The following is a 21,422-nucleotide window of genomic DNA, read 5'->3' on the forward strand; positions in this document are numbered from 1 at the left end:
AGATGAATAGTTAAAATTTTTTACTCAGAAGCCAAAAAAGTTCTATAATGATGAGAGTATGGTGTTACCAGAAAAGAGGCAGACGGTTATCGATCGCGGCGGCATCTAGTTAGGTTAAAAGGTATAATTTTCAAAAATAGAAAATGTTTGCTTTAATTTTGGCTTGAAGGTGGTCCACACTTTTTTGACACCTATATATTTATACATTTCTCAAAAGTGACGACGGCAACAACACCAGCAGCAGTAGCATCAGGGGGATCCGATGAATGTCATTTACCCACTATCAAAAATCAGTTGCTCACAACAACGTTTCGTGGCGATCTCCGACTTCCGACACTGATTAGCGAGGCAGAGAGGCCACTCTGAGGAACAGCCAGTGTCCCTGATTCTTTTCTGTCTGGCAACGATGACTTGTGCCCCTTGCAGCCGTTATTACGATATACGAAAATAGATATCGACAACAGAAATAATTAGAACGGCTGAATCAGCGACTGATGAAAACTGTTTGATAATCGCAGGACTCCTTATCACAATATTGACCATTTATCTATACTGGCGATAAAAGTCACAGTAGGGAAATTAGAAATGATGGGGAAATACAATGGCCTGGTTAAACATATGCTTACGCGTACCTTTTTGCACATGTGATACATTTATAAAAAAAAAAAAATCATAAAATTACTTCGATAGCGGAAAATTCGATAGCGTTTCGAATTATTGAATGCATAGGAAAAATGAGGCCTAGTTAGACCTTTTTTCTTTTAGCTAGTTTAGATTTATAGATATAATAATGTATGATAATGATTTACAACGTTTCAGATTTGAATGCTATTGAACTTTCAGAATTTTTTAAAGGTGCACACGGGCATACAGTTTATGCAATCTGCATGACTGGGTCCTTTGTCCAAATTTTAAAATTTGGGCGGGCTGTGTTGTTCATATTTCGTCAACAATTTATTGAACGATGGAGAAATAGAATAAACAGCTCATCCTTCTACCACAGTTTTACCTGTCACAAATCAGAGCCAAACAGAAAGCAAATTACATTTTATGAAAATCGTTACATTGAAGCATATTACATGATCATTCGGGAAGTTTTATGGGTCACTTTATTACAAGCATATCTGAAACCGAATATAGCCGATGCTAACTTAAGTTCGCAAAAGCAACTTAGCTTAGCAGAGATGTATATTTATGTGTTCGTACAAGTCATCAAACGTTGTATCCCTATATGTTTTTGACAGAAATTTTTCATTCAGATACCACAGTAATTTTAACATACGCATTAATGATGGTAATAAAAATGGTAAAAGTAATTATTTATACAAGAGTCATACATAATCACGATGCCCCTACAGATTTCAGTGTGACGAAGTCGACTCCACCCTATTTTTCTAGCAAAACGCAAATTCTAGACCATTCAAAATCCAGCGCAGTAAAATTTCATATAGATCTAACATTTAACATACTTTAATTGGCAATAAATGACTATAAAACACCGTCTAACAATTTACTGGATCCCCTCAAAATAAAAAATATTTTCCCTTCAACTTTACGAAATATCCGACTAAATCACGTGTGACTGGTGTGACTATATAAGACAACGAAAATTCCAGCTGGATCAACTCTGAAACTAGTGATGGAAATAGCTGACATCTTCAAGAACACTGGAAGTAGCGATTCAGCAAAGCTTCAGGGTAAAAGGTAACCAGTTTTTGCCCTATCGCTGGATTTTTATCTCATATCAGATTTTTTTTTATCACTTTTTTTTACTTGAACAGGTCCTACCTGTTAAAGTATAGCATCGAACACCTACTCGCACTAGGAGTTTAACCAAAATGTCGCTGTCGGGTTTTTCAACAGACATATGATGAAACAACATGGCAACCATACAAGCACCTAGCAACCTTATTAATAATCCTCAATTCCTTATATAGCTTATTTTTTTTTTACTTCCCTGATTATTCATTTCTATTGCCAACGTTGACGTTTGAACCAACGTGATTGAGGCCCTAACATACCTACAGCGGTCCTCGAAGTTCATTCTATCTAACAGGTACATAACAAAGGGTGCTGTACGTTGAATCTAGCTTTATTTATTTATTTATTTATTGAGCTGACAAATATAGCATCAAAATCGAATGCAGAAAGGATATCGTAAATACAGTTTTTCTATAGCCATAATTTGTCAAACCTGTGTTAACTTTATTGCAATTTGCCTACTAAATATATTTAATAAAAAAAAAAATCTATTAGCAGTCTAATTAAATAATTAAAAAATTCATTAGCGAAACGTCGAATTTAAAAAAAAAAATGCTTAATTTATAGCTACGGGGTACTCACCGAAAACTTTTTGCACCAAATTGATATCCATTGAATGTTTCGAACGCTTTTGTTACCAGGTAAACGAAGTATAAGATCCTTATTCCGGTATTGGCCGAGCTTTGTAAGGGATCCGCGCTCGTTGGGTATGATGAAACCGCTTCCATCAGTCTTTTGTGAGGTGCCCGCCCAGAAGTAGGCATCTAAACTCCACACAAATCAACAATGACCACATAAATCGATGAACATAACACTACAGAATATCACTGTTATAATTACAATACGATCATTATCGACAGCAGATCATCACACGTCGGCTTAAAAAAAGGCCTGTTTGACGCTATCTGTTAACCTGCGTGAAGTTACTGCTTTCGCTTGAAACAAACCGCGAGTAAAAGCCGAGAATATAGTGAAGTTCTAAGAACTGGGACCGGATAATGCTACATTGTATACGAAGCGCGTAGGCAAACGGCGTCCAGTCAGTAGACCACAAACCTGCACCCCCCCCCCCCCCCACATTGACACATACATACGTATATGTACATATATGCACTTGTTTCTCTATAGTTAGCTTTCCGTTAAACTGTATACCTTTTAATGGCAGTACTAACAATTAGGGGGTGAAATGAATCATCAGGTTTAATTATTTGTTTTGGCCGCAGCAGTAGTCGCCTCTGGTGGCGAGCGAAGCCAGCTGACCACCTCACTGTAGATCATATCATGGCCAGTCAAACTATATATGTGTTACATACTCTTATATATTATGCGAAATGGAACGGTTTAGCGGATCTCTGCAGAAAGAAACAGTTATACAAAATGATACCCCTTGACTAACTGCTACTGCCGTGTCTTCGCCGTACATATTTTGTGACCATAAGGGTACATAGTGAACATGCTGTGAATAGACTTTCTAAGAGTAAATAATGAAGACGAGCATTATTATCTAAATAAAAACGGACAAAAGCAGGAATCAAGCAGACCAGTGGTCGATTGACGCTGGACAAGGATAGATAACCAGTTGAAACAGCGTCGTTCCTTGTGGCATCGATAAGTGGTATGCAGTTTATACCCCATTTTACCAGGGGTTTACACGCGGCATCTTTTTAATGCATATGGTAATGTATGTGGCAGATTAGAGAAAACGACAGTGACAACTGTAATGATGAGAGGTACTATTAACTGCTGGCCTATGTCGGTTTATCAGTGCTTTCAGTTGTCGCTGATTGGACCTCGGACAATGAGATAATTGGTCCGTCTCCCGATCAGTTGACCACTAGCATATGGGTAGCCGTGATGTTTCTGGAGAAAGTCCGCTATGGATATTTGGACCAAATGCATCGCTAAGTCAAGAGTACAATGAAAAGACTGAGTGGAGTAGGAACAAACTATATTAAGCAAAGTTGATGGAGTTTAACCTGGATACAAAGCTCGTATATGCAATTGTGTGCTTACATTAGTAAGCAGCAAAGTGTATTGATGGGTACTAGATAATTGTTGGGCGAATGACAAATCAAATTCCTTACTAGTTAATAAGCCTTATCATGGAAGTATATAATTATCACAGTTTTTATCTAGAAAACCCCGGGTATAGTTTGAATATTTCGGAAGATCGAAATGACCCGTTTACGCGTATTGATCTCATACCACTCACCTGGTCCCTGCCCATCATAACTGAAGCCTTTAAGGAAAAGCGTTTTGTCGTCTACAACAAACACTTCTCCGGCTACGTCGTGAAAATACTGCGTTAATTTGCCGATCCTTACGCCATAATATGGCTGTGACGAAGGAGAGTGCGGTAGTAGTTGACCTATAGGAAAAGAAGTAAACTATTAGTTAATTAAAAACTGTTGACTAAGTAACGTTTTTTTAATATTTTTACTAAATTTTTTTTTGATGATAAGTCGTTATGTTACGTATGCCCCGTCATTGATCAAATGATATATTCTGTATATATTGAAAAAAAAAAAGCTCAAGTAGACGAACACTTCATCTTAGATTGTACGTATTTTTCTCTCAGCGTATATAATAAACGCTATGGAATTGCCTCACGAATGACTGAAGTAGAACGCTTTGACTGAAGTAGATGTACTTATAGGCATAAAATGATATATGGTGACTGTGGAGCATGGTGAATCGCAAACGCCTAAAAATACGAAATAGAGATTGGCTTTGCGATACATATGTAACAAGTACGCAGGAGTAAATTATTTAAGTATAATATAATAGTTATAGTAACGAGTAAATTAATTATTAAAAATTATCAATTTTTGCAGGCCGAGTTGATTACTGCGACCTTCTCAAGTAATCGTTTTCACAAGCGTAAAACGAAAGAATGGTACTTTCTACATAAAGTTAACATCCAACATCTTTAGTCCGACTGGGTACTTATCTCTAGACGAATTTTTCCCAATTACATATTATACTCACCTCTCGTATTGTCGCCTTTACATACAGGTGGTTAAGGTTAGTTGTTTATGAATGACTCGTAAAAAATTGATACTCGTTCGATTGGGCCTAGTGCCCTATGATTCCTGCTCACAGGCTCACCAATAACGGGGCACAGGACACGTAATGACAACTGCATCATCTCTATTTCCGTACTGAGACATAATTTGGTGGGAAGGAACAGTCTTTTATAGGCTAGGGATGAAGACCAGTTCCTTACGGTCTGATAAGAAAATTGTTTTCGGCAATATTTTTATTCAAATTAGACAGGAGCGAACATGCATAGGCAGCTATGAGGGTTTGGATTTGAAAAAGGCGCGAAATAATGTCCAGTAAAAATGATGGATTCGTAAACGTCAGTTGTCGTCTAAGGATCACTAGTTATAATCAATAATATTCCGATATGAAGCATTTCGAAGTTTCTAGCTTGTGGTGAAGCGAGCTAGCATGTCATATGAGGACTCACGATCTTTTCAACTATGCAAATTGAATGTGTGTACTGCGACCTCGACACTGGTGTTTAATGTAAATAATTTGAAAACGATGACCTTTGTGCTTTTTACAATGGACGAACACATCGCTGACTTGTTGGGGCGGCACCTTACGATCATCGGCTTAATGTTATAGAACAGGACCTGATACAAATCTCTGTGTATTTGATCTGCTCTGTTGTTACATTAACGGGTGGCCTTTGAGCTGCACCGTCAAAGCAAGTCGTCCATCTCAACCTGAGTTTGCAAGAAGGAAAAAATCGTTGCAATTCTTTCCCGCGTCAGTGAAGCTGAACTCCGTTACGGGCGGCCTCTGGAACTTCCGGTGCAGCACCACTGTCATTGAGAGCACTGAAGTTCAAGAAGTAATCTGCATAACTTGGTAAATGACAAAACAACGAAGCGAGCATGAATCGCAGAAAATCTAGCGAGAACTCTAGAATATAGATAATAAAATCGAATGTACGCTTCCTTCGCCACATCTTTTTCCAACAACGTTGGTTGTCAGTGCAAATGTGCTGTGTGCGTATTTAGTACATATGAATATTTGTCCAGTGCTTTTCTTCGGCATACATAGTATTCAGGCGTTTAACTCGAACCGCGAACTGGGCTCGACAAAATGGGAATGTTGACATCGTTGGTTACGGACTACGTAGACAAGCGTCATGACGAGCATGAATTGAGCAAACAGTCGACGATCGGCGAATATATGACTAAATGTAAGTTACATTGATACATACTTGATGTATCACTCCTTGAAACGAAACTTAGGGGTAGAGCTTGTGTTAACTTACATATTAAATAGACATGCGTTCAGTTTGCTGCGCTAGGATAACATCTGAATAGACAGCGAACTTATACCTTTTTAACTCATGGGGAAGTCCGCGGTCCAAAGCAAAATACAGCCCAGTATCGACCCAAGGCCTATGACTTGACAATTGTTCTGTAGACATTGTTAGCGTCAACTCATAAGTGGCGAATACTGGAGTGGTTTAATAAATTGAAGACCAGCACTTCAGAGCGGGCCTTTTATACTACACTAATTTGAAATAATAGTTCTATAATTTTCATTGAGAACTTCATAGAAAATACAATTTTTGCATTTCAGTAGCTCTAAAATAGTCTTGGCTCTAACAAATGAGGGAATCTTTTCTTACATGTGGTTTTTTCTATGCGGCTGGTCGGGGTAGATTAGTTTTTGTCCTACACGGGCAACAGATTAGCCAAATCAAAAGTTCATTTGAAACTCATCGTCAAGTCCTCACTGATTAATAGGAAATCAAACGCATCAACGTCCTGCGGCATCTTACATGACATTGAATTCATCTTGCCAATAGATGGGCTCTCAGTTCCTTTTGCGTTACTAGTTACTCACAGATTTCTGTGATCCTTGAGCTTGATTACTGCAGCTAGGCCTGTATTCGTTCCCCCCATACTTTTGCGGTTCTAGCTGGGGTCATTGTACTGGGTATGAAGACCCCTGTGGTCTATAATTTGTTCGGGCAGTGTGGGCACCAACAGCGACAATTATTAGTCATACTGTAACGCCACTTATATATAGATAATGGTTTTATTGTTGTTGTAACGAGATAATTGCGGTCTAGGCCGTGGCAATAATTCGGCGATAGCTATTACATCGTGAAATCTTGGCCCCCGTTGACAATATAGCGTTTTACACGTTTCAAATAAACACCAACGATTACGGCTACCACCCCAGTATAGTTACCAAGCACAGCCTAATGCAGGCGCGCGAAGGTCAGAAGAACAAAAGGACGAATTAATAAAACTAGTGCGCTTACGAGGTCAGGAGATTATCGCGACGATCCTGAATGTGCGTATCCTTCCGTTATTGCTATAATCGTGGTTGTTATTGTCCATGTTTATTATTATTGTCTATTTTATGGTAGGATGTATTTAACTTTGTTGGCTCATGGGTAACAAGAAAAAAATGTTACGCTACAAATAATAGAAATGCGTCACCGATTCTTCTTCGTCTAGTTCCCCCTTCGTCTAGGACCCCCCCACACAGATTGGATGCTCTTGAATCGCCAACTTGGTTCTCGGAAGACTACATTGCCACGTTTCGAGCTGCAATGAACTACCCTTCTTGTATCCTGTCAGTCTAAATGGTTCTACGCTCAATGAATTTCTCGTCGAAGTGGGCAGTCGGGGATTTTTGCACTTGACTATCGGGAGAGACAAGGCAACGTTGGGGGTGAAACAATGAAATGTCTTTATTCCGTAGCACTACTATAGCTTGCTATTGCATTTCTCTCTACGTCAACGCCAGTTTTATCGGTGGTTGTCCTGCCGTTACTTGGTTTTCTATTTTAGTCTGTGGTAGGTGATATTCTATATTTCAATGAAATTGATAGTGTCAGCCGTTTACATGGATCGCGTATTTTATGACGTTTTCTTTTTGTCCCGTTCAAATAAATAGTGATAGACATACGGTAATGAAGTAGCCACTGCAGTAATAACACTACAATTGTTGCTACAATTATGCCCCCCTTTTTCGTTTGTGTTTCTTCTTTGTCGAAAGTCGTATTTCGCTAATAACCATCCTAGTCTGTGTGTCTTTATGGCGGCGGCTGGGTGTCGACCAAGACTCGCTCCCATGCTCACGACGGATAATGAAAATGATGCCAATTGTATATAGATCGGGAAGATGATTGCAGTTATTGTTATTATTATTGTTATTACGATTAGGTCACTATGGGACGGTGAGCGAAAAGTGATGACAGCGTGTAGAATTAAGAAGGTCCTACGGCGATAGAGGACAGAATAAACCTAAGGATAAGCCTTAAAGATTGACATGCTGTTTACATCAACTTGCTACTGTAACCAGAGGACTAGGCTCGGTTCAGAGCCTTGCGAAGGACTACAAGCCATTACGTTTGTTTACGGAATGCATTTCACAAGCGTCTTTTATTTTCACATTTGTGACCCTTATGGCCGCCATTTGCTGGAGAGGGTTTTCAAGTAACCCTCTTCCCCGAATCATTTTGTAAAACGGTAGATAGCTATAGATGTTTCACCCAGAGTCGGTCAATGTTGTAGGTTCCCAAACCTAATCCTATTTGTTATTTTTACCAGAATACTCAAATTAGCGTGAAGCACGATCACACTTATAGAATAGTGTTGAAAGCCGAAGTTTGTGCGCGCTCCTAAATTGCACTGAATTACGGAAGGGCCTAGAAAGTATTAGATTTATCAAGTGGACATTAGTAGCAGTAATCTCTATTAATGCTAGTGTTTTTTTCTGTAAATAGGTCCTATGTTGAAAAAAGATGATATAGTATTTTGCCTATACGGTTGATGCTTGACGTGTCATATCATAAACAACAAATTACCTATTATAAGTATTAATATAGTATATTGATATTGTGCTCAGCTGGGTAATGATGGCCAACGCAAAGGTGGCTATTAATTAGAAGAGTTGCTTGGCCTAATTGGACGTACATTTAATATTTGAATAATTCACGTCGGAGTACAGGCGTTGACCGCATAGGACAATCTGTGTTATACCACTCGTAAACAGCGATACTTCTACTTGATTGTAGAAAAGTGTGTCAGTGTAAATGAAACGTCTCCTATGGGGTACGTCGGGTCATCGGCAACACAAACAAAATATAGTTGGCAAAAATGACAATTGTGATAAGGAAAGTTAATTTCCGTTGCGCTGAATTTCGTTAAGCTGCACTAGTACGTACGGACTTCCTGCTTCCGTCCAAGGGCCTCTATAGCAATCTGTTGTATTGCGACCATTTACACAGAGACAGTATAGCTCATATGAATATGACTAAGATGTGTGTTACTGTTTTTCCTTATGGCAAGCGGTTAATTTTTGACTCTTGTATTTTCAGTGGATGTTGAAACGTCTTTGGTAGTAGCGTTTAGGATTTCGCTGTTGACGTTGTAAAAATAGCCCCCTACGTGATATTTTGCCATTGTATTGGTTCAGTACAACAAAATCTATGTTAAACTCTGAAACAGCCTATGGAAAGGTGCGATCTACCGTGAGACTTTCAATAGAAAGGTGTTGTTATTTCTGGTCGACAAGACAACGTACTGTAAACGTGAAGATAAACGTGCTTTTTTTTAAGAACTCAACTCTCTCTTGGAGGTTTTGTGAAAATTCAATGCCAAAGTATGACATCTGTTCTAGTTAATAGAGTTTACTAGCTTTTCAAGCTTTTAATCTATTTGAGAGTAAAAAGTGTTGCTCAGTCGCGAGGAGCTCTTGACGCAGTATCAGCACAGTGTACATACTGCACGATGTTTTGTAATTGTATGTTGAATATGTATCGAACTATTGTGCTACAGATGTGGCTTGTGAAAACCACTTGAAGACAAAGCTTGGAATGAGTTAGAAATTAACTAGTTAGTACCCCACTTTGCTATGGTAGGTTGCTAATAGCGCACGTATGGTTCAAGCAACGTTGCTGATTTGATCTAGTCCTTAACAATGATGCCGATGAGTATGGAGAACATATGGAAATTTACATAAATAATGTGAGAACTTTTCAGTGAAAAAGGATAGGGTTTTACGCGTAACAAAATCATGTCTACTGACTGATGAAGGAACTCCGTATCGTCCGATTCTACCCACTATCCACCATTTGGCCAATAACATACAGAAGAAGTTCCGTTTTCAGATTGCCGTGCACGATGCTTTAACTACTTTGTTATGATCAAGCAGGTTTGCAAATGAATAAAGCTGCGTCGTGTGTCTATTTTATGCAAATGTCTGTAGTCGCCTGTGAGCTCGTAGAAAGTTTTGAATACGATCACTTCACAGACATTTGTCCCTTCTGCTGCTACTAGCACTAAGCATTTCCCGACGGTCTAGTTACGCGAAGATGGATCTACTGAAACGCGTCCCCAGCGTCTGAACCTGTTTTTCATTACGTCCTTACCGTGATACGATAAGGTGCATCACAGTATTGTAGCACTGCTGAGAGACATAGCTGACATGTATGATGTTCCATAGCAGCGCATATATATGTATATATATTCGTACAACAGTGCGAGTGTGCCCTGAGGCGAACGATATAGCAGAAAAGAAAGCAAATAACTAGATAGATAAACTCATATACGATATGTAGACGATACGCTAATTTTCGTACATCGCATCATACCCTTAAACACCCCTGTTCAACAGTACTGCTAATAACTGCAGTAACCATCTTAAATTTAAATTCTCTACATGTAACAGCCCAAAGCGATAATGGCACAATTCCTTTTAATTTGAATTCTGATAAAATCCGTTCTTTTTTTTTTGTCTTGTACAATTTGTTTTGCAAGACGATGACAGATTCTCTATATAGGCACGACACGCTCCGATACAATTACCGATCTACAAACGATAACCTAAGGAAGGGCTTTTTGTCACCCTTCAAAAGTGAACAGGTCGGATGACCTGACTATTCGCGGACTAATGCGAGTTCAGAGGATCACGGTAGACAGTGGCCAAGCCCCGCGACCCCAAGTTTTACGAAACTTGAGTGACGAATAAAAATTTAAAAAAATTTGGGATAGTGGCGCAGTTAAAATGTAAATTGCTCCCTTTTACCATATAATGGTTATTACTGAATTAAACTGAAACAACATTTTTTTTGCGTATAACGTGTCGGTGCCACGCCAGTCGTTCATTGTAGCTATTTTTCCAATAATTATCTCGCTTATTCTAAGTCGTATTCTGCAAAAGTAGGCCGGGTTTTTGTGAAATTATGCAGATCAAGGTACGCACATTTTATTAAGCTCGATAATAAACAAAGCGACTACAGACGAACCTGTGACCAACTAATAATCCTAGGCAATATTGCTTAAAATGTGTGTTTTTAGTGTACAAAAGTGCGCAGTTAAACCTGCGACACATCTCTAAGATCTTTCCAGTTTTTAGGGAACGACAATATCTAATAAATATTTTAATATAATAATAGAAAAACTTTATATAAGATATCTTATGGCTACTCATAGTTTAAAATGCTGCGTAACCAAAGGTTAATGAGCATCGGTTAGATATCGACGACTTTATATAATATACGACAGAGTACCATTAGTCTGTATGGATCTTTCATATATGCGTTCGCTTTAAATCAAGCAATCATCATTTTTTGTTATGCTACGAAATCGAGTCGACGTTCCACTGGGCACGAATCGGACCCAATTTTTGCAAATTCATCATAATACAATTTACAGGTCTCTCCTCCGACACTGTCCCTCGATTTGCTTCCGATCAAGACGCTCCACAATAGCCACTATCGACTAGCACTAGTAACATAGGAACGCTAGTGGAAAGAAATGAACGACTGGTCATCTATAATTATTCTGGGGGTCAACTAATTGTAACTTCATATACGCACTGCCAATCAGTGGTCACACATTTTAAATATTTTACTTCACGGGAGCTCTCTCGGCCATCGTCAGCGTTGTCCTGCAAGTTGCCGGCCAACTGGACGTATGGGCGGGTGAGCTTGAATCTTTATTCGGCCTTAAGTTTGATTGATCTCCAGCCAGCTGCCGCCAGATCGTTCGCTATTTTGGGGTTAAGCTGTTTATTCTCAAGTCATTAGCTAAGCGATATTGTAGGATTCAGAGGGCTGGTGCAATCCAGCCGGTAATATCCGACGCCGTCACATTTCCTTATGACGGTCGGTATTCAAAATGACCCAAAGAATTAGGGGAAAATCACATAACGCTGGTACGCCACCTAGCGGGCTGGTGGAGCAATCCGTTTAAAGTTGTTTGTTGCGGTATGACCTCTTCGGCGAACAGCGTAAAGCAGAATTTCTTATACTAGCCGCATGTTATAGATGAATGAGATACTTTACTTAGCCGATGTGAGTGAACGCACTTTAGAAGATTATAGAAGACTATTATAAAAAGAAAATGACGACGCGCCAGATCTGAGATGAAGGTACTGGCAGAAGGTTTCGGATAGGTTTTCCAAATGCCGTTTGCTCTACCAAGACGTTAGTCAATGGACATGCGGTCGACAGCCTATATATGTTTCGGAAGTTTAGCTGATCTGACTGGTAAAGAGGATTTAGTGAATTTGCTAAGCTACTATATACGCGCTATTTAGATATAAATGGTGGTATTTGGACAGCTGATGAGCTCTATAAAGTCGCAAATGTATTCGAAGTGAGCCCATATCACGCAACATGAGCGTTCTTTGCTATTTTGTGCCTTACACAACGCTTGGTATATACAGTGATCCTGAAAGCTTTTCAGTGAAATATTACTATTGTAAAATAATAGATTATGATCACAAATCGTGAGAAGACCTACTTGTTCGACCGATCAAATGTCAGTCAACAGAAAATACGTTCCAACGTTTTGTATCGGACCTTTCAGCTACTTTTGCAAATTTATTTTCTTTATTATCACATATTTTCCTTCCTGGAAACAGATTCAGGCGCCGCGGAATCAACCAAATGACAGTAGTTTTGGAAAAAATGCCCCCTTTTCAAATATAGACTACTTCAAGGTAGTTACCTATAATGTATGTACCGAATCTATAATGAGAAAGCTAGAAAATGATGCATAGCAATTTCATACGAGAATCGAAGAACTCAGCAGGTACACAACCTGAACCATGATCCTTAATATGCCCAGGTTTAATCATGTTTGATCAAATTTAAAAAAAAAATTACACAAAATAATATCTACTGTAAAATTCATAAAATAGCATCTCTAAGACAATACAATCTTATTTACCGTCACATATGCATCATATATTGAACGGATTATCTTCCTCTTTTCTCCGACAGACGGTACAAAGCAAGAAACGATACGTATCTCTCCTCATGAAACTCTAGAGCATAAGGCATAACAGTATCTATGTATGCTTGCCCACGGGCGGTCAGACAATATCATATTTTTCTCTCCCATCTTGTCTAATTAACTTAAAATGGAAAAAAATGCGCCTATCTTATCGGCTACACGGACTGCGCACACAATCTTCTTCTATGACCAACGTCACAGCTTTCAGGGTGATTTTCGTGATATAAATGACGCATACACACAGGGGCGATCGCGCATCGTGTAAATGTCTTAAAATTTAGTTATGACATCCTGATGGGCAACATAACTGGGGTCCGAGCCGGTACCCCACCAGGCCGTCAAAGCGGCAGCAGTTTCCCAATAAAATTATTTCACGACTCCGCCTCGTAGTAATATACAAACTTGAGCTGGTGATGCTGGGTATTTAATACGCAAGTCCAGGTCGATGGTCACTGCATTCGCAGATGAACCCTGCGTAATACATAGGCTTGCTTCAGTTTAGCGTCCAAAAGGAAATGCAATCGTATCCGTAAACCCTTGCATCGTACGCCGCTGCCATGTAGTTCCTCTTGTTCCCAGAAGGGGCCTAGTACACTTCCGGTGTCACCAGTACTTCAATAGTCAGTAACACTAAATCGGCCGTAATTCCGCTGCTTTGTGTTGGCAGACGATAGCAAGAGCGCTTGCCGACTATCCGAAGTAGGCACCTTCACCTGCGACCCACCCATACACGTGGGCATTTAAACCATTTTAGAACAAGAGCGATATCAAAAAAAGACGCATAAAGGGTTTTTCCAAACAGAAGGCTATGCCATTAAAAGCTGACTGCCGCTTTATTACTATTATAACGATCACTGATACAATGTAGGTGTTGATGTTTTTCCTTTAGGCCCTGCAGGTGCAGCTTCGGTAATGATTTTCTGCCTGTAAAGCTTCTTTTGCCGATGTTTGTCGACGTGATTCATATTTAAACTGACAAATATGAAGATATATTAAGAGCACTTTAGCGCCCACCTTGACGAGCCTGGCTCCATGCTAGGCGGTCCCTCACTTTGGCCTTCATTAGCCATTTGCCATACATAGTTAGTTTCTATCGTTCATGTTCATCAACGTGATACCGATGTCAACTGCTATTCTGTTCAATGGCATTAAGATACCTCGCTGAACCGAGAGGTATCATGTGCAATTTTGTCCCTCTAAGCCAATGCACATAGCCATAATGGCCGACGTTATGCTCACGTATGAGAGGAGCTCCGGACCTGCGATGCTATGCCGCCTGTTATGTCGGTTGTTCTTATTGCCATGTTAGTTACCACTGACGGCAAGGGCGGCCCCCGCCGCCTTTAGGAATACATCAGTGGTAAACACAGTATACCCGCTAAGTAATCCCAAATTTATATTATGAGGTGACGCCGCGTTGATGTACGCGAATGGATATATATATATATATATATATATATATATATATATATATATATATATATATATATGACGAAAACTAAAGAAAAAATGAGATTCTATAATTGACAATGATTTGTTTGCATTCACTGCCGCGCTTGGTGTTATTACTTGAACAAAAGACCATGTACAAAACGCTAATATCGAGATTTAATAGAGCAATGTAAGTTGATCATGGCTAACACGCATGAGCACCGTCCGCAGTCGCTGCCAAACAGCCATAGTCGCCTGACCATTATTTTGTGGGCATATCGTGCTTCAATATTATGTTGCGAAAATACTGCTTTGCACGACACGTTCCTCGTTCTACGGAACTGTGGTGATAAGTTGAGTAGTTCATCAACGGCCAGTTCCTAAACACCATACATGTGAAGCGTGCTCATGACTTATTAAACGGCAGATACTTTACGAACCTGTAAAGTTAAGAAACTGCAAATAGTGACTAAATATTGTCTACTTTCTTGTAGTGCATGCGAGAGATCAAAACATGTCGAATACTGGCAATACGAGCACCTCGTAACACAACACAGATTGAACATCAGATATCAAACATATCTACAGGATAAACTCTAAAGGGGTACCATATGTATGAATTCTGCTAACAGTTCTATCCTAAGAGTGATATTCCATAGTAGCAGCGGTGGACAGAATGACAGCTCAGTAACACCTCACAGCTTATAAAGGTGCAATGAAATTTTTGTCGGACGGGCTAAGAGTCCAGTTAATAACCCGTACCAGTATTGAGCCCTTGGTTAAAAAAAAAAGAAGCATTAGGAGATCGTTTGTTTTTTTTTCCATTAACGTCAACATATATCTATCTGTTGATAAGGTTGTTGGCAAGATTGTTTGCACATCGACGTTTTTTTACAATTGCTCTGATTAAAGAGGTTTAATAGTATGAGATGATTATTATGAATTATTGTTAAGTGAAGCGTCGTATTAATTTTTCAGTGAAAAATTAGTGCAAAATCATTGATCGTCATTCGTTAGCTGGCGGAGCCGTTTTTTCTATCTAATTTTCTAACAGTTCGATCTAGTTTGCGGAATCGTCTTCATTGCTGATGAACCCCTGGTGATTTCAAGCGCGTTATTTCGATATATAATGATACAATAATATGCGTATTATAGAAAATTTCAAAATATGTGATGAACAGGAAGCAAATTTAAGGTTGCATTTATCTATGTATGTCGTCAACTATTACCTGACGCCTTCATCACCAAACAGTAAAATGCTGTCGATTTGAAGTCGTTGAAGAAAACTTTGAGTGGCGATGTATCATGCATATGAGAAGAGTTGGCTAGACCTCTTTCGCGAAGACATATGTTTGTATTACATGAAAGAAAAAAAGTTTGTCCGCAAGCGAAAAAAACACTGGACTGTCTATTAAAACAAAGCTAATACTGTTTCTATTTCTCTTTATTAGAATATTTCAATAGAATGTATGGCTGCTTATTTATTACTTTATTGCTGTTCATTCTTTCTAGCAGAATATCGATCTCGAAACGCGTCACTAGTCCAGAATTTATCCAGGCACCATTCAGAAGGAGGTATGTTTCACTTCTAGCCTACTAATGTCAACAACATCTTCAATCTTGCAGCGTAACATAGTCATAATCAGCGATACTACCAGATTTTCGCACAATAGCACACATGAAAAAGGCACTTGTAGATACCCCCGATTCGCCATCGACGACTGAACGTTACCCTTCAACGGCAAACTTAGCAACAAATCGAAATAGTTCAAAAGGTCACTATCCACTATAATCAATGACAGTTACACTGCCAATCAGCCCGTACTTGACACAACTCAAGTTAAGGATGTTTCTGAGTGTCATGTAGTTATTGACGTCGTTTAAACATACCCTTGTATCGCTGCTATCTGGTTCAAACAGCCGTTGCCTGACAAAGGGACGCAGCAAAGATATTGAAACGAAACTTGTAGCGGACACTGCTCTGTCCAACTAGACATCTGCCAGTTATAGGTCAACGGTACAGTTACGACAAATCATCACTTGAGCTTTTTCTGCGCCTACGAGACAACGCGCAAGACCTTCTCAGATTATAGTTCGAAACGTATGTTGGTTTGCCAATAGAATATTGGTCGTTGGCAAGTGCGAAAGCAATTTTCGTAATTGCAGTGTTAATTCCTGAAGGAAAGCTATTGGGTTGGTTGGTTGGTTGGTTGGTTGATTGATTGATGGGGGCGCGTCTGGCGGCTGAAAAAATGGTTTTTCAAAATGTCCATCCTAATCAGGCTGTGTGTTTTTAGCGACGCTTTCAATACTGCCAATTTTACGTTGGCCGAAGCCGGAATGCAGGAATTTTTGGGATTTTCAATTTCAAATGATGCAACACCACAGCAGGTTGTTACGAGCCGATAAAATCGAAGATTCTGACCGCTGTGATTTTTCCTAGATTGCGAAAGTCGAGAAAGTTACGCTTGCATGTGGAGTCCTTCGTTTGAAGACTTCTAATGCTTGAAGGCTGAAGTACGTAGATGATGAAAAGACGAGATGTTGTTAGATGGTCGAGTCGATACGATAAGCTTTGCGCAGTAACGTTCGTGAGCAAAAATACTCAATAAAGATTGAGCCCACCGGTCGAGTAAAATGATTTTCGACTCACGATATCAGAACTGAGATTAACTTGAAAAGTAAGTTTGTACAATGTCCCAAATTCACCACACTTTCCCAGAACGATAATCTAAGCCGAACAGATGCATCTGGCCGGTTTTTACTTGGTACCGTTTAATGGCAGATGCAATAGCATAATCATCATTATGCTCAACTCAGGCACGACTCACTCCGCCAGCGTTTTCGTAACTGGTCGACGCCTTTTTCGGGCGACCTATGCCGAGTTGGTTATCAGTCTTTGGTCGCGTTGCCGGAATAGCGGTTCCATAAGGCGCACGCGTATTCTCCCCGCGTAGAATATAATTAGCGTGAAGCAGACTTCCATTTCTTCGCCGCCAATTGTACAGTATATCTGCCCGATCCTATCGGGGCATCTTTCTAGCTACTAATAAGACTTAAATTTACCCTGAAGTAATTGACAACGAGACTGGGCAAACTGACGGAACACTGGAACAACTGCTTTTTACAGAGGGGAAAGTCTGAATAAAGGGCGCCGTGCGGAAATTGCCATTACAAAAAGTTAGCTAGGAAACGAAACGGTAGCGCGTAGTAAATTAGGTACGATCAAATGTGCCCTCACTTTGGCTTGTTATTGATGTTGTTGCGTCTGAGGTGTAGATTGATATTATGGTGCGTTCATTTAAAACATTACACAGATAATCTGAATACCACTGTAAATGAAAAAAGTATAAAATTGTCACGAATACGTATATCTAAAGGAAGATACTGCGCAGATTGCAAACGATGTTTCTGTTATTGCTTTTTGTCGAAGCTTCGACGAACGGCTAATTTCAATAATGGTGGCTGTGCTTAAATCTAATTACGTTAGATTAATTCGTGTGTCGTTTGAAACGTGACAAAAAAAAAGATGCGCCGGGTAGACGAACCGGATTCGATCCGCCAACCTGTAAACCCTTTCGATAAACTGCGCACCATAGTACGATACTCTAGAAATGCCACAACGGAACGAGATGCTGTTGCTAGCAAGAAATAAAAATGTTCTAACCGATGAAAATTAGAGCGCCGAAAGCTCCAAAAAGAGCCTGATTGCGAAAAAGTCTCCTGGTGACTTTGGCCCTTAACGTGGCGTCAGTTGACACCGAGACGATATTCAGATAGGACTGGCGCGGAAAAACGTAATTTTGCGGAAATGAAGCGACGAAATTAACGTCTATGAACAAGTAGATCTGTCATGTTCAATAAGTCAATAAATATTTATGTTTAACATAAATTCCTGAACCAGTTCCTGCGGATATAGCAGAACCAAGTTAGTAATAGGATTATGGGATTAACAAGACATTGAGATCAAGCCTAGCGTTTTGATATCGATTTATCGATTATAATTATCGATAATAGTCGATTATAATTAGCAGTTGATGACACCCTGTTTCATCTGTGGTGCTAGTCAATGTGGTGATTTTTATTACACGCAATTCACTTGAAATCCGTTTTGGAAATGGTAGCTGTCTGGGAAAAACGAGTCTAAAATAGAAAATGGATAAACGATCGAAAACCTAGCTGGCCAAAATTTACCCTAAAAAAATTTCAGCAACGAATACTAGGTCCTTCAGGCTCATCGTATGTGCTGGACCTCCTCTATGGCTAAAACTCAATGTTCGTCTGCTGATACGGACGAACCATTTAATAATAATGCGATATCATTAATGAAAGCGCACCGTTATCCTTGTCGCCGCCATCGTCATCTTCGAATACAAACGGACGTCCAGTCACGTTTGGGCAAAACTGTGACCATAGGCAGACAATTTACCTGGTTAAAGCACGCCAATTTTTATGATTGCCATCTATCTTTGGCTGCCGATGCGAAAGCAGCGAGCAAGCAGAAGCTAGAAGAATACCAGCAAAATCGTTTCATTCTAACTCTTTTTGTTCAATCTATTGGTGCGCTATTAATCAGCACGTACACCCTCCTAGTTCAATCAGCATGTGTACGAAAACTAGACATTTGATGGAAATTTCACTCAGGATTTGTCCCGTTAAACAATGCTGGTTCCCTAGGCTATTCTATGATGACGGCTTCACTGAAAATGCAAGATGCTATCGAAACAAGCAAGTTTATTGGCTGACTGGCTGGCTAGCTTCCTAACGCCGCGAAAGCGCACAAGCCCTATTTAGTTTATGTGTGATTCTACCGACTCTTGCTAATGTAAGAGGGTTTAGTATGCTTGTTACTTCGTGACCCTGTGCCGCCGTATGTACGCACACGTCAAGGTCAACGAAAAACGTGACGCCAAACTTCGGCAGTCTGCACAAGTTATTAGATGAAGGGAATATCTGCGGTTTGTACTTACAGCCGAACTCAACGGCCCAAGCTGAATCATTCCGCTTACATTTTACTGCCTCCTTTCTATGCTGGAAAGAGACGCTCATGTGCGTCCGTGTACGAGTAAAATCGAACGAGTATTAATGCTTACACGCAATATAAACGAGGGTAGCTAGAGCTGTATGTAGAACTTCGTTGCTGCTCTTCGAAAACATTATTGCAGAAATACGTACTATTCTATTTTCGAATCGTCAGCATCGGACGAGCACGTTGCCGTTCTTGGCGTTAATTATAAACGTGTCTATTATGCGTGCGTAAAACGCTCGTTCACCGAATGAGGCTAGGGCACTAGATGAAGTGAGGAACGAAAATGGCAAAAAGCATACAAACAGTAACATCACCAAGATAAAAGGATAGCAGGAGAAGGATAAGGACGCTGGACAGTACCGGCATGGACAAAACCTAGTACATATCGATCGAGTGGCCGTCGGACAATAACAATAGTATATTAAAGGTGGTGATTATTGGCAAATTATAGAATAGCATACATATGTCGACTGGCCACCGCTGTACACGCAGTTTCCTGGCTGACACATATTTTTCTCGTCCAAGTATGGCAGAGCAAGAACACAGAGAAAATTGTCGCTCTGTCAAATTTAGATGGCCATCGAATACCCTAGCAATTAATGGTTCCGCACACAAACGCTGACTAGGTGCCGTTCAGGTGCCGTGATGTAGGTCGATCTCTACTGCTGCTGCCCCGCTTGTTTTTCCTCCTTGAATTGTAATGGTATATTGATAGCCATCGCGATATGATACGATGAGATATCATAGGGTGTGATCAGATATTACAGTGTTATTAGAAAAAAAAATAATAAGTAAGGTATTGCGATATGATACGGGACACTGATCACGCAAAGTGTGTCCCAGTTAGGTTGTTATTACTCTTGCCACTAGAAAAAGGGGCGATAAACGTTTTGTTTTCGATCAGGCATCTTTATTATAGGCGATGTTTAGAGGATTGGGCTGAATATGGGTAGCATCCGATATTCAGTGTTCGAAAATAACACATTTAATGGCCATGAGTATCGATGTTAATCCATCGCCTACCCACCAACCAAATATGATATATCTTTAATAAATCGATTCGCAGCGTCTAAATGTCTTATAATGTACAGAGGTTGGGTTGGCCACCGTAGACGCACTTAATCGAGAGTACTAGTTTACAAGCCCGTCAGCAAATTTAGTACGCTGTTTTTTTTAAACAATCCTTATTTTCTTGTTCTTATAATTTATTATTAGATTATTAATAGGTAAGTACTAAAACCAGCGTTGACCTTTTCCCTTTAGGACCGAAATATGGGTTGGTTTTTTCATTGAATATATTTCTAAGATACGAACGCTTCGGCACGCAAAAATGTTACCACACTTCCTGGAAGCAAGCTCTTCTCCGCTTTTGGTATTTTCACTAAGAAAGAATAGCTATTTGCAGTACTATAGGAATAGAAATAAGTTACCTGAAATTAGGCTAAAGCATTAATGTTGGGCTATTTTACTTCTAGTGAAACTTGAAGTGGGACTATTAATATGGGGTAACTTTTCATGTCCTACTTAACTGTCTCTATGTAGTTCAATTATCGAAGCCAATAATTTTCAAAGCGTATACGAAATAAATAGCATATGTTAAAAAACCTAAAATGATTGCCTCGATGTTGACTATTCAGTAATAAAAAAAGCTATGATTTTTTGCGTAATGCGTAAAAATGTCATTATTTTTAAGTGGTTCTTGCTTAATCTCCGTATCGTGCTGATTCTATGTGTAGCTCAAAGAAGAAAAATGTCAAATTTGAAATTTCCTTATATTCATGCTTAGGCAGATACGCATCCGACCAAACTGGTCTGAAGGTTTTGTCCGCCCTTAAGTTCAATGCATGCCAGTTTTTTTTTATATTATTTATATTATTATTTATATTTAAAAGTATTTTTCTTATATATATATA

General features: G+C 39.5%; 1 protein-coding gene and 2 long non-coding RNA genes across 4 annotated transcripts in view; 1 reads left to right on the forward strand and 2 right to left on the reverse strand.

The window, feature by feature from the left end:
• Window positions 1-21,422, reverse strand: part of LOC111251321 (protein Skeletor, isoforms B/C-like) — a 49,401-nt gene that overhangs the window by 14,688 nt on the left and 13,291 nt on the right. For both annotated transcript variants that reach the window (XM_022807794.2, XM_022807791.2), the window contains exons 3-4: window positions 3,974-4,129; window positions 2,344-2,525 (exon numbers count right to left, since the gene is read on the reverse strand). In XM_022807794.2, coding sequence (XP_022663529.1) covers window positions 2,344-2,525; window positions 3,974-4,129 — 338 coding nt within the window. The remainder of the gene's footprint in view (window positions 1-2,343; window positions 2,526-3,973; window positions 4,130-21,422) is intronic.
• LOC111251323 (uncharacterized) lies at window positions 1,454-5,533 on the forward strand. Its single transcript, XR_002673702.2, has 3 exons — window positions 1,454-1,704; window positions 4,596-4,703; window positions 5,395-5,533. It is a non-coding gene; the product is annotated as an uncharacterized LOC111251323 (long non-coding RNA).
• Window positions 14,640-21,400, reverse strand: LOC147755445 (uncharacterized). The gene is made up of 2 exons (XR_015327855.1): window positions 15,710-21,400; window positions 14,640-14,920 (listed from the first exon to the last, which is right to left on the reverse strand). It is a non-coding gene; the product is annotated as an uncharacterized LOC147755445 (long non-coding RNA).

Source organism: Varroa destructor, unplaced genomic scaffold (assembly GCF_002443255.2).
Source record: "Varroa destructor unplaced genomic scaffold, Vdes_3.0 BEIS01000005.1, whole genome shotgun sequence".
NCBI lineage: Eukaryota > Metazoa > Arthropoda > Arachnida > Mesostigmata > Varroidae > Varroa > Varroa destructor.